This window comes from Carex rostrata, chromosome 6 (assembly GCF_964058835.1).
Source record: "Carex rostrata chromosome 6, lpCarRost1.2, whole genome shotgun sequence".
NCBI lineage: Eukaryota > Viridiplantae > Streptophyta > Magnoliopsida > Poales > Cyperaceae > Carex > Carex rostrata.
This window is the reverse complement of record NC_135923.1, coordinates 4,759,915-4,772,212: the sequence shown is the minus strand read 5'-3', so window position 1 is coordinate 4,772,212 and position 12,298 is coordinate 4,759,915. Positions and strand designations below refer to the sequence as shown.

Here is a 12,298-nt window from a genome sequence, read left to right as displayed (position 1 = left end):
TAATAAACAACAACAAAAGTAATGTAGATAACATAATAATAACAAAATAACAATGTTAACAAAAAGAATAATGATGCGATAGAGAGAGATTATAATTTATAGCATTAGCTCGCAACACCTATCATTTTCAACATAGATCCAATTTTCAATATCAACAAATTATGAACCTATTTTATGATAACATTTATATTTAAAAGAAACCATTGATGTAAAATAATATTTACATTTGCATTTACAATTCATTTTGAATTGTAAAAATAGTTATTTAATTTGTCTATTGTGTAGAATTCATCAAATAATATATAAATTATTACAAAGTGTGAGCTAATAACATAAATCAAAATAGATTGCAAATTAATACAAAACATTAAACATTTATCAAGTAAATATAGTGCAAATTATTTTCCCACGGTGCAAATTATTTTCTATACAAATATTTTGAATTATAAAAATAGTTATTTAAACACTTAACAAATTGTTAAAATAGTCAGTTAAACATTTTTATAACATTTTTTACGCACATTAGTGTAACTATTTTCTGTACATTTTTTTAATTTTAAATAGGGTAATTAAGCTGGAGGTCACTAAACTTTGTCATTTATCACGAATTGGTCACTCAAGTTTGATTTGTTCATTTTTAGTCACTCAACTTTGTCATTTATCCCAATCAAGTCACTCTATACTTTTCCGTTCAAAATGCTAACAGAATATGCTCTTATGTTAGTATTTTGGACGGAATATGCTCATTTTGTACAAGTATATTTCGTTAATATTTTGAACGAAATGAGAATACTCCGTTACATTTTGGGACGAAAAAGTATAAAGTGACTTGATTGTGACAAATGACAAAGTTGAGTGACTAGAAAGGAACAAATCAAACTTGAATAACTAATTTCGTGACAAATAACAAAGTTTAGTGAAAAATTTATCATTTTAAATAGGTGAAAATTTTAAATAAAAATACATATTTTTAAAATAAATTAAGATTTTGCATAACTAATTCCACAATACAACTGAACACTCATTTTAACACATTCTCATAATTAATTATGTACATACTCATATTCATGAGTTTCTATTTTTTTTCAAAAGTAGATTCTCATCCGTGTCAAATCCCATCCTATCTAATTCGCGACAAACGAACACGCCATGCAAAGGATAGCCGTTGGAACTGAGTACGTATCCTCTGAGATATCTCATATTTAGCGTGACCGACGTGTCCGGTGCCTATTCGGGGTGACGTAGGGGGCCAATATTATTTGATCTTTGAGATTCGCGCAGAACGAATTGCAACGGTTGAGATTTTCCAAAAAGTCACGCAAAATATGAGATATCTCAGAGGATGCGAATTCGTTGGAACTTGGGAAGTACAAATCAGACAATCATTTATTCAGTGTGTGTGTATATATAGCGCCCTCCGCATGTCGTGTTTACAAGCGTTAAATGACGACAAAAAAAAAATAGATAACTTCCGACGGTCCGACCGGTCACAGTCAGTGACTATAAAGAGAGCGAGCGACGCAGAAAACCCGGACTGCTCGCAAGGTGAAAGGGTCGACTCGCGGATATAACTGGCACAGTGGGTCCCATATGACGGTACATGTAACAGTAACATGACCTTTTTGTGGGCCCCACCAGAGAGCAGGCTTTTGCCCGGCTATTGCTCGCGCCACTGTCTTTTCCACAGTAGGCCAACAAGTAGAAGAACCCCCAGGTGGGTCCCACTCTTCAGAAATCCCCTGAGATATCTCATTTTGCGTGACCTACGTGTCCGTTGCCTATTCGGGGATAGCGCAGGGCCCAGTATTGCTTGAGCTTTGAGATTCGTGCAGAACTTTTTTGAACGGTTGAGATTTTCCAAAAAGTCACGCAAAATATGAGATATCTCAGAGGATGAGAATTCCAAAATTGCTTAGTTATCTACTTCCAGAAAATCGGGTAATGATTTTAACATAGCAGTTTTAGCTGTATACAGCGCACAGACGATAGAATCAAAACGGCCTTGTAAGTAAGTTGTGCGCAGTATAAAGCCAAAACTACTCTGTTAAAAGCATTATCCAGAAAATCTCTGGCTTTTTTTTTCTTGGCATAGTCATAGCATTATCAAGAAAATCTTTGACTTGCATGATACCGACTTTTCTATTGGTAAATGGCAATTCAATAAGTATTGTCTTAAAATAAAATGAAAGCTCAATTTTTGTACAAAATTGAGAGAAACCCAAATGGGTTCGCATTTATGAGACCGTTGTGAGACTTGTGCCTTCACGGGAGATTTTATGCAAGTCAAAATCCTTACTAAATCACATCAAAATCAACTACCTACTAAAACTCGATGAAAACGAATGAAAAAAGTTCCCAACAAGAGGTCTTAATCAAGCGCTGTAAAAGTAATTCTGCCTTCTCTTGAATGATAAGCAATCACAAACCGACAAACAAAAATTGAATCTTTCTTATATCTCAATTTTTGGCGTTTGGTAGTTTGGCACTTTGGCTGCATGGCCGTTGCAGAGAACTTAATTTAAAATACAACATCTGAAATTAATTTAAAATCCATCATCATGATTTTAAATTCGAAACATTTCCTAAAGAGCAGAGTAGAAAAAACACATCATGACATCAGTCTCGTGCCGTGTTGTGACTAAGTTAATTTTTCATTTATTGTGATTAAAATATAAAAAGATGGTCACACGAATGATTACGCCACGTGAGTTATGTCATGTCTAAACGTGCTGTGACCAAACGTGATTTGCGAGACCATTTAATCATAATTTATGTTAGTTTATTTAAGATTTACTATTTAGTCAAGATCTAACAGTCCTAATTACACATAATTCACGTGACCACATGCCGTGCTGTGCTGTGACTAGATTTTTTGCATGACGTGACATGCCGTACCAAATTTTCAAAAGATCACAGCATGCGAATCACGGTACGTAACCGACAAATGTACCATGTCATTCTGTACCGTAACTGTATCATTCTGTGACGAAATTTCTCACTCTATTTTGTAGTTCAAACAAGACATGTTATCAAAATCTTCAAGCTCTTGTTCCATTAGAATTTCAATATTTTGGCTTTTGCAACTTTTTTTTTGTTATATTTCTTTTCACCTCCTTTGTTTTTTTAAAATTAATTAAACGGTGTGGCTCCCGTGCAGCATTTCTCTGATTAGAACAGAAGAGCATTCCACTTTACTCTCTCTACCGCTAAACAAAATATACAAACAAGCAGCACAGCCGAAAGGAGCCTCTTCTCTTCTCTTTCTTTTTAGTTAGTAATAGGGGCTCAGCTCCTTTCCCTTTCCATCTTATAACAACCGCTCTCCCAAATCATCTCTACCAAAGCTATCAATGGCAGTCATATGACTATGAGCTTCATCAATTTCTCTTCTCTCTGACACACACACAGTCACTAATCTCTGCCGTCTCTTTGACCTGGATTAATTAGATTAGAATTAGAGAGAGAGAGAGAAATGGCTCCGGAGTCTCTATTTTCCATTTCAGCGGCTACAGTTATAGAAGATGTGCTCAGACAACATAGCAAGAAGCTCAGCGATCGTGATTTGGCTTCACGCAAAGCAGAGGAGATAGGTAACTCTCTCTTTCTCTCTCTCTCTCTCTCTAAAATCTCACAATGCTGAAATCGATAAAATGTAATATCTTATATCCTAGTTGTATTTATCAGATCCTTTCTTGCCTGTCTTGAATGCCTATTACTTCTAAAAATACAAAATTTATTATTATAATTTCTTTTGTGAAAATGAAGCTATTAGAAGGTATGAGGCGGCAGGATGGCTGAGACGAACAGTCGGGGTGGTTAGTGCGAAAGATTTGCCAGAGGCGCCGTCAGAGGAAGAGTTCAGACTCGGTTTGCAAAACGGATTGATCCTCTGTAATGCTCTCAACAAGGTCCATCCTGGTGCTGTACCAAAGGTACATTTTCTCACATTGCACCACCAGATTTTTTATATTCTTCATTGATGTCCAAGTGTTCAATTTTGAAGATTTTAGGGAGCAATTTCATAATTTGACTGTTTTTTGGTTGTTTCTTCAGGTAGTTGTGAATCCGGGGGACCCGGTGCTTCAGCCAGATGGAGCGGCTCTATCTGCTTTTCAGTATTTTGAAAATGTGAGGAATTTTCTTGTAGCAGTGCAAGAGTTGGGTATACCAACATTCCAGGCCTCTGATTTGGAACAGGTAATTTTGAAATTATTTATTTTTGAAAATTTTCTGTTTCTGCATTATTTTCTCTACTTTTGTATTTTCCGTATTCTTGATTTTCTTGATACCAAGCAAATTGTTGATATCATTGTAGTAGTCTGTTAATTCTGTGATCTTCAATTTAATGTTTGAGATTTTAATATATATATTGTTCATTTTCTTGCACAATTCCACTTAACTTTTTTTCCCCCCTTTTTGCATATTTAATGCACATTATATTCCCTAAATTTTCCATGAAGTCACTCATCATTTATTTCAGGGAGGAAAAGGTGCAAGGGTTGTGAATTGTGTTCTTGCTATGAAGTCCTACAGTGAATGGAAAAAAACAGGTGGGACCGGATCATGGAAATACGGTGGTATAATTAAACCGGCAAATTTGAGCAAATCATTTCTAAAAAGAAATTCTGAGCAGCCTACAAATTATCTGTCAAGGAGCTTATCAATGAACGAATGCGAAATTTTGCCTGACGATCATAGTTTGTGTGGAAATATTTCGGCTGATTCAAATGAATTGGTTAGTTATGAATTTTTCGAAACATATCCCTTGATTTTCTTTAATATTTTTGCTTCCTCACTTTAATTTTAACTTATTTATTGATGGAAACTTAGGTTACAACACGTCCATTGAGAATGTTAATTACTGCAGCTCTGTCAGACAAAAGGCCTGACGAAGTTCCAATGGTACATTGTAATTAATAATTAGTTAATATAATCTTCTTGCCCTTTTGTTTTGTTATATGATGTTGATATTTGATTCAGCTCTTGGAGTCCATGCTAAATAAGCTTGTTGAAGAGTTTGACAACCGGATGAGCAGCCAAAGTGAATTGGTACACTCCTTTTCAATGAATAGCAAATAAGGGAATTATTTTTATGTTTTGGAAGCTAACTTGGTGATATTTTTATCTTTGTATAAATAGGTCAAAAGTACTCTTAAGGGCTCTGCTGATGGTGGCAAGTCGTTTTCTAAATCAAAAGTGTCAACAGAAATGGCTCTGGGCTTTTGTGATAAAAGAGTAAGCTTTCATATTAAATTAATATATGTTTATATTATACAGTAAACTTTAATTAATGTTGTCTAACTTCCACTATGTTATATTTCTTAAGACGGAGTCAGTAGATACATATTATAAGGCAGATAAAGAGAAAGCAAAAGAGAAGGCACTGAGACAACATTCAATTTTGGAGCAACAACAGATTGATATTCTGGTAACTCATTGAACAGCAGTTCAATCCACTTTTGAACCTAGTTATTGAATTAATGAGAAGGGTTTTAAATAGCTAACTATAAATACAGGAGCTTAGGCAAATTCTAAGAACTACTAAAGCTGGATTTGAATACATGCAAAAGAAGTACACCGAAGAGCTTAGCATGCTTGGTAAATTATTCCAAACTCCAAAAGTTACTATTGCTAAAATAAAAATAGAATCCAAAACTAATGTCCAGTATGCATAATCTCCCCTCTGTTATATATAACTTTTATAGGACTGCATGTATATGGGCTTGCTAATGCTGCATCGGGCTACCACAAAGTTTTAGAAGAAAATAGAAAACTATACAACCAAGTGCAAGATCTTAAAGGTAACGTCCTTAAGTTTCATAATTTTTTACCAAAGTTGATAAAATATGTAAAATCCCTGTTAAACTAACTCACATTTATTTTAACTTTGTATTCTATTTTAGGAAGTATAAGGGTTTATTGTAGGGTGAGGCCTTTCTTGCCAGGTCAACTGAGTGGCAACACCGTGGGATCCATTGATGAAGGAAATATTACGATTCTAACCCCGTCAAAGCACGGGAAAGAGGCACGCCGAGCTTTTTGTTTCAATAAAGTTTTTGGACCTTCTTCTACTCAAGGTACAAAGATTTAATGCTCTCTCAAAATGTTTTCCATGAACTAGGGGGAATTATGTCATTATGACCTATGCAATTTTAAATGAATGTTACAGATGAGGTGTTTTTAGATACACAACCTTTGATTAGATCTGTTCTTGATGGTTACAATGTTTGCATATTTGCATATGGACAAACCGGGTCTGGAAAGACATACACTATGGTAAGTGTTTCAACTTCTGACTAATTAATGAATTATCTTGTGCTTTTATAATTTTTTTCTATATATTTTAAATCCTACATGCAGAGTGGTCCAAAGAATGCAACTGAGAAAACTCAAGGTGTGAATTTTAAAGCACTGAGTGACCTATTTAAGATCGCCGATCAAAGGAAAGGCATGTTTGTATATGAAATTGCAGTTCAAATGATTGAGATCTATAATGAGCAAGTGCGGGACCTACTTGTTAGTGATGGTCTCAACAAAAGATATCCTTTCAACTTGCTTCTTTTGAAGTTACCATTATTTTTGTCTATTAATTTTAAATATTTCCATTCTGCACAATAATTAGTAAATGACAGATCAGTATAACCATATAACATAGGTACTTACATAATCTTCGCTGGTTATATACCAAACCAGTTGGCCGGCTAAATGTTTTTCCCTTAACAAAGTGTTTACATTGGAGATACGAAACAATTCTCAGAATGGGATAAATGTACCAGATGCTAGTCTGGTACGTGTCACGTCAACGTTTGATGTGATAGAATTAATGAATGTTGGTCTCAAGAATCGTGCGGTGGGCTCCACGGCACTTAATGACCGTAGTAGCCGTTCTCACAGGTGCACTTCCGTGCCTCAATTTTTCTATTTGTGGATTATTTGATCTTAATATGCTCCACATTCAAATAAAAATGTCTTAATACCGGTGATTGTTACCCTGCTCTCTGTAGTTCCTATTAATAAAGAAATGTAAGAAAGAGCATTTTCTAGATCAATTTTAAGACCAGCATGAGTATTAAGTTATCCAATTTTACTTCGGGTAGTCCTGATATAGCTATTAATAAATTCTATCATTTTAGGTAATGACACTAAATAATATATTATTATGAGACTTAATATTTTCATTTCAAAGTCCAAATAATCGATTTGAATTGTTCACTATGATCTCCATATGACTTGCAGACTAAATTTTACATTTTTTTAGAATTTTTTTACTAAATTTTTAGATGGTAGCAAATCACTATTTTTTTAATGGTCTAGAATCTTAGATCAAGTGATTTTGTACGTATCTAAAAAATAGTAAAAATATTCTAAGAAATGTAAAATTTGATCTACAAGTACATTTTCATACAGAGATCATGTTGAACTGTTCAAATCGATCATTTGAACTTTGAAAATGAAGATATTGATCCATATTCCATAGTATGGACCAATATTTGCTATGCATAATACCATAGCCTCACTCTTTAATTATTGTATGTTAAAAGTCCTTTTGATCTTGAGTCTATTTTATGGGCTTAGGTAACCTGTGACATCGCATCTTTCTATTGTAAACTGTAATGCTCTAATTTTGTGGGTGCAGTTGTCTAACAGTGCATGTTCAAGGTAGAGACCTGACGGCCGGTACAATTGTTCGCGGGTGCATGCATTTGGTTGATCTGGCCGGAAGTGAACGGGTTGACAAGTCAGAGGTCACAGGAGAGAGGCTAAAAGAGGCACAACACATCAATAAATCCCTCTCTGCTTTAGGAGATGTGATAGCGGCACTGGCACAAAAGAGTTCTCATGTCCCATACAGGAACAGCAAGCTCACTCAGCTGCTCCAGGATTCTTTAGGTACGTTAAACAATTGGGTTTTCTAAAGTTTTCTGATCCATGTTACGAGTAGGACTAGGCCGTTTAACTCCAAAACCTATAGAAATGACTTCAAATGATGAATCCAAACCGTTAAAACTGATCTACTTCACGTGTGAAGCATTTAAATGTTAAATTTATAATTTTCGATTTAATTTAGTATAGTCAAGAGGTCAAAAAAGAAGGTTTTCGAGTTAATTTTAATACGTTCATTTTTCATCATTTTTTTACCACTTGACTTTATTTCAAATTAATTCAAAAATTTATAAATTTGACATGTAAATGCATCACGCATGAAATAGACTGGTTTCAATGGTTTGGATTCATCATTTGAAGTCAATCCGATAGGTATTGGAGTTAAGCTCACCAAAGGGCTTGGTGAGCTTAAGAACACCCTTGTTCTACTCTCTATGTTACATTATTTGCAACTGATATGGATGTTCTTTTTGGGTAATTTTAAATGACCCCAACTTTAGCTGAGGCGATGTGAAAAGGAAGGTACCGTAATGCCTATAATTTAGTCTTTGGTTTTTCTAAGCCTCAACAGATCAAAATCAAGCGAAGTGTGTGATTTGAGATAATTGCTAATTCATGGGATGCGGGAAAGCTCAGCAACCTACTACTACATCCAATAATAATTATAGAAAGAAAAAATTTACAAGATAACTAAGATGCACAAGACATGCAAAATTACATTTCTTTTACCAGTGAATATGATCGTCATGGATTTTGGCATAAACTGGTAAGATTCAGGGCCAAGATGTACTGAATTTTGTACTCTCCCTACTCTAAATGGAGCAACATCAGCAAAACAAGAATGAACTGACTGTTACTTCTTAGTACCACACAATTTTTCACTCGATTAATTACATGTTTACACCTTTTATTTTAATTTGGTAGGTGGTCAAGCAAAAACATTGATGTTTGTGCACATCAGTCCGGAATCTGATGCAGTAGGGGAGACAATCAGCACCTTGAAATTTGCCGAACGTGTTTCAACAGTTGAACTTGGTGCAGCCAAGCTTAACAAAGAGACTGGAGATGTCAGAGATCTTAAAGAACAGGTTTTTTTTAGTATAATTGCATTTGTAGAATTACCCCACCTCCCCCGGTTCTTCTTACTGTTGATATTCTTCGTTGATTTGTAATTTGTTTTTTGTTTTTGTAGATAGCTAGGCTGAAATCAGAACTCACAATGAAAGAGGGAGGATCAGGACACACTCAAAGCACCTATTCCAACAATCCAGAGGCGCTCAGCACAAGGGCTTCATCGCCGTTGATACCAGAGAGGCGATATGATGCCGATTTTTTAAGTAGGCAACCAATGGAGGAAGTGGGAAATATAGAGGTAATGAACCTAAAAATGTAATTTTGTTTTGTGGGTTTTTTTGTAAGTTGCAATAAATATTACTATATATGCATATAATACTCAAAAGTCTATTGCCTTTGCTGAAACACTCAAACTTGTTTGGTTATTTGTAAATTTCACCTGGTTGTTACCGGAGTTTGATTTAATTAAACAATCTTCGTATTAGGTCAGCGTAATCTACTAGAAAATTTACAATTTCACTTGGCTTGATTTTGGAGTGGAAAGAGGTTCATGGAATTAGAGGTAATGAATGTTCAAGGCATTTGACCTGTCACTGTACCAATCTAAACAATGGTTTCTATGCAACTCTGAGAAATGTTGGGTTTTTTTTGTAAAATGATTTTTGTTTTGGTGCTTCGCCTTTCATCCATTTTACTTTTAACCATCACAAGTCTTCTACTTGTAGCTTAGAAGCACCCCACCATTGAGACAGAAGAAGCCAAGTTTTGACCTCAATGATCTTTTGCGAACAAACTCTGTGTGGCCTAACATGAACCCGAGACTAGAACCGGAAGACAAAGAGATCTCATGCGGTGAATGGATCGACAAGGTTGTGGTCAACACTGCCACTCAGGTTGCCAGAGGTTTAAATTGGGAAGAAGATACAAATAATAGTAATTCCGCCAAAAACGAAAAATTACCGGAGTTCTTTTACCAGAGATACCAGCAGAATAGCAAGGATAGTAAACATTTCGGAAGGAAAGAGAGTGTTGATTTTGGACAGTTTTATATGAATAACAATACTGACGAGAGTGATGATTTGGATGTGGCAACAAGTGATTCATCAGAGGCTGATATGCTGTGGCAATTTAATATGCCTAATGTCAGTGTTAACGCCTCCTTGGGAGGTAATACCGAAAGCATTTCTAAGATTAAGAAGCCTCAAGTTAGGCTTGCAGAAGGCTCTAATACGAGGTATCGTTGATTTTGTAGTTATTTTTCTTAAGTGAAATGTTTAACTTTCTCATATATTGCTCAACTTATATTTGTTTTAATGTATTATTTTAGGACTCTGACTCAATCGCACATACCATTGCCGTCATCGAGAAAAATGTCAAATGGTTCGTCCCGCTCAAATGGAAAGAGAATTCCATCTAATGGAAAACAGAGCATTAAGTGAGGTCCCTTACCATCATGACAGCGTGCTAATTTTTTTTCTTTCTTTTTTTCTTTTTCAATTGATTCGTTTTCTCCAAAGTTTGGTGTGATTAGAGATTGGAGAGCATGTTCAGGTATAGTGATGAGTGGGGGTGATAATAAAGCATAGTTGCTTTGTATTGGTGTGGTGTGTTGGTTATTTTTTATTTTTATTTTTTCCTTGTTTATAGATCATAAAGAAAAAAAGAAAGGTGAGGAACAACTCAAAAGCAAAAGGTTCTTACTTGATTTATAATACAGTCTTCTCTCTCTTTCTGGTGCCAACTTCTCTATTCACTTTCTTTCTTTCTCTTAATGATTATGCTTTAGCTTTCTCTTTGCCACTTCATTTCTAACTAGTAAATTATATAGTACGTCAATTAGGTGAATTGTCTAGTAGAGTGCTTAGTACGAGAAAGATCAAACTTTTTTCATTAATAATTGCTTATTTGTGAACTCCTTCCAATTTTTTTGTGGCATTAAAAAAACAAATTAAATACATGGTATCGGACGGCTCCTTTTTGAGTAAATAAGTCAAATTAGCACAGTAGACAGTACCAGCGGTCCCATTTCAAGCAAATGTTGGGTAAAGATTTTAACAGAACAGTTTTGAGTTCATACGAAGTAACATGTTATCAAATTTTTTTTTACTAATGTGTGAGCTAGACTGCCAATCTATTTATAAATACCAAAGGTTTAAATAGCGTTTACCGCGTCATAGCGAACTGGTTAAAAAAACAGTGCTATGCTGGAATAGCGCGTTATAGCGCTGATAGTGTTATAGCTTTTGTGGTCTGAAAACTCTATAGCGCGCTATTTAGAACTTGATATTAAATACAGTCATGTTTGACTTAGAATGGCAAATTGTTTCTTCAAATAAGTTACAAGTACGTCATGCATGTTTATGTTAGATTGCCAAAATATTTCTTCATTAAGTTAATAGAAGTTTGATTGCTATCGACTTGTAATAGCACAAGAGAACATGACATCAAAGCGTAATCAGGAAACTTCATAATATGTTTAATTTTGACGGTTATAAAAAAAATAAACATTTTCATCTTATCTGAACTTTTTTTTCTTTTGCCAAATATAATATTCACTATTCAGCAATATGTATTTAGAAAAAGATATTTGTTGTTTTAATTAAACAAATACTTCATTAGTGGAGGGGACAAATTATAAATTTATTAAAACTAACAAAATTACATAAAGTTGGCTACTCTGCATAAATCAAGGTTATAAATAGCGATTATAGCAGCATAGCAGGGAGACAAAAAAAAAAAACTATTGCGAATAGCGTAGCTATAGCGAAAGCTATCATACATAACGATTTTTCCTTTTCAAACTTTATATTCTATATTTCTAGTAATTATCAACATAATCAATATTGGAGAATTGAGATAACAACTAAATGACAACTAATCTAAGTCTATATTTTTTTATCAATTACGCAGATAAGAAGGAAAAAAAAATCTAAAAAGTAATATTATTTAATAGTTCATACTTTATAATATTACATATTATAATAGACAAAGAGCAATTAATTTTATAAGATAAATGAAGTCAATATAGATATTTAAACATTTTATATATTATAATAATAATCAAAATCAGCTTTCAATTGAAACGAACGATAATAATTTTACAAATGAATACTATACAAAGAGCGATCAAAATGAAGATTAATATTTGAATATTTCTCGATATAGAATGAGAAAATAAATCACAAATAAAAACAAAAGCACATGGTTTGGTCAAGCATCCTTATCATAGAAGACCATGTAGCATATGAAATAAGAATAGAAGTACAAAAGCCCATATAAATTGCCAAAAAAAAATTCATGTAACATAGCGGTAGCTATAGCGAGTCACACATAGCGGTAA

The 12,298-nt window shown here is 34.1% G+C and overlaps 1 protein-coding gene across 1 annotated transcript; it reads left to right on the top strand.

Moving 5' to 3' along the window:
- Nucleotides 1-3,221: 3,221 nt before the first annotated feature.
- Nucleotides 3,222-10,672, top strand: LOC144555706 (kinesin-like protein KIN-14F). The gene is made up of 19 exons (XM_078304111.1): nucleotides 3,222-3,590; nucleotides 3,766-3,932; nucleotides 4,054-4,197; nucleotides 4,481-4,735; nucleotides 4,831-4,902; nucleotides 4,981-5,049; nucleotides 5,140-5,235; nucleotides 5,327-5,428; nucleotides 5,517-5,598; nucleotides 5,706-5,801; nucleotides 5,904-6,077; nucleotides 6,170-6,276; nucleotides 6,361-6,539; nucleotides 6,733-6,894; nucleotides 7,637-7,890; nucleotides 8,809-8,972; nucleotides 9,077-9,256; nucleotides 9,684-10,192; nucleotides 10,286-10,672. Exons 1-19 carry the CDS (start codon nucleotides 3,473-3,475, stop codon nucleotides 10,395-10,397), a joined length of 3,042 nt encoding a protein of 1,013 aa, XP_078160237.1. The 5' UTR covers nucleotides 3,222-3,472; the 3' UTR covers nucleotides 10,398-10,672.
- The last annotated feature ends 1,626 nt before the right edge of the window (nucleotides 10,673-12,298 follow it).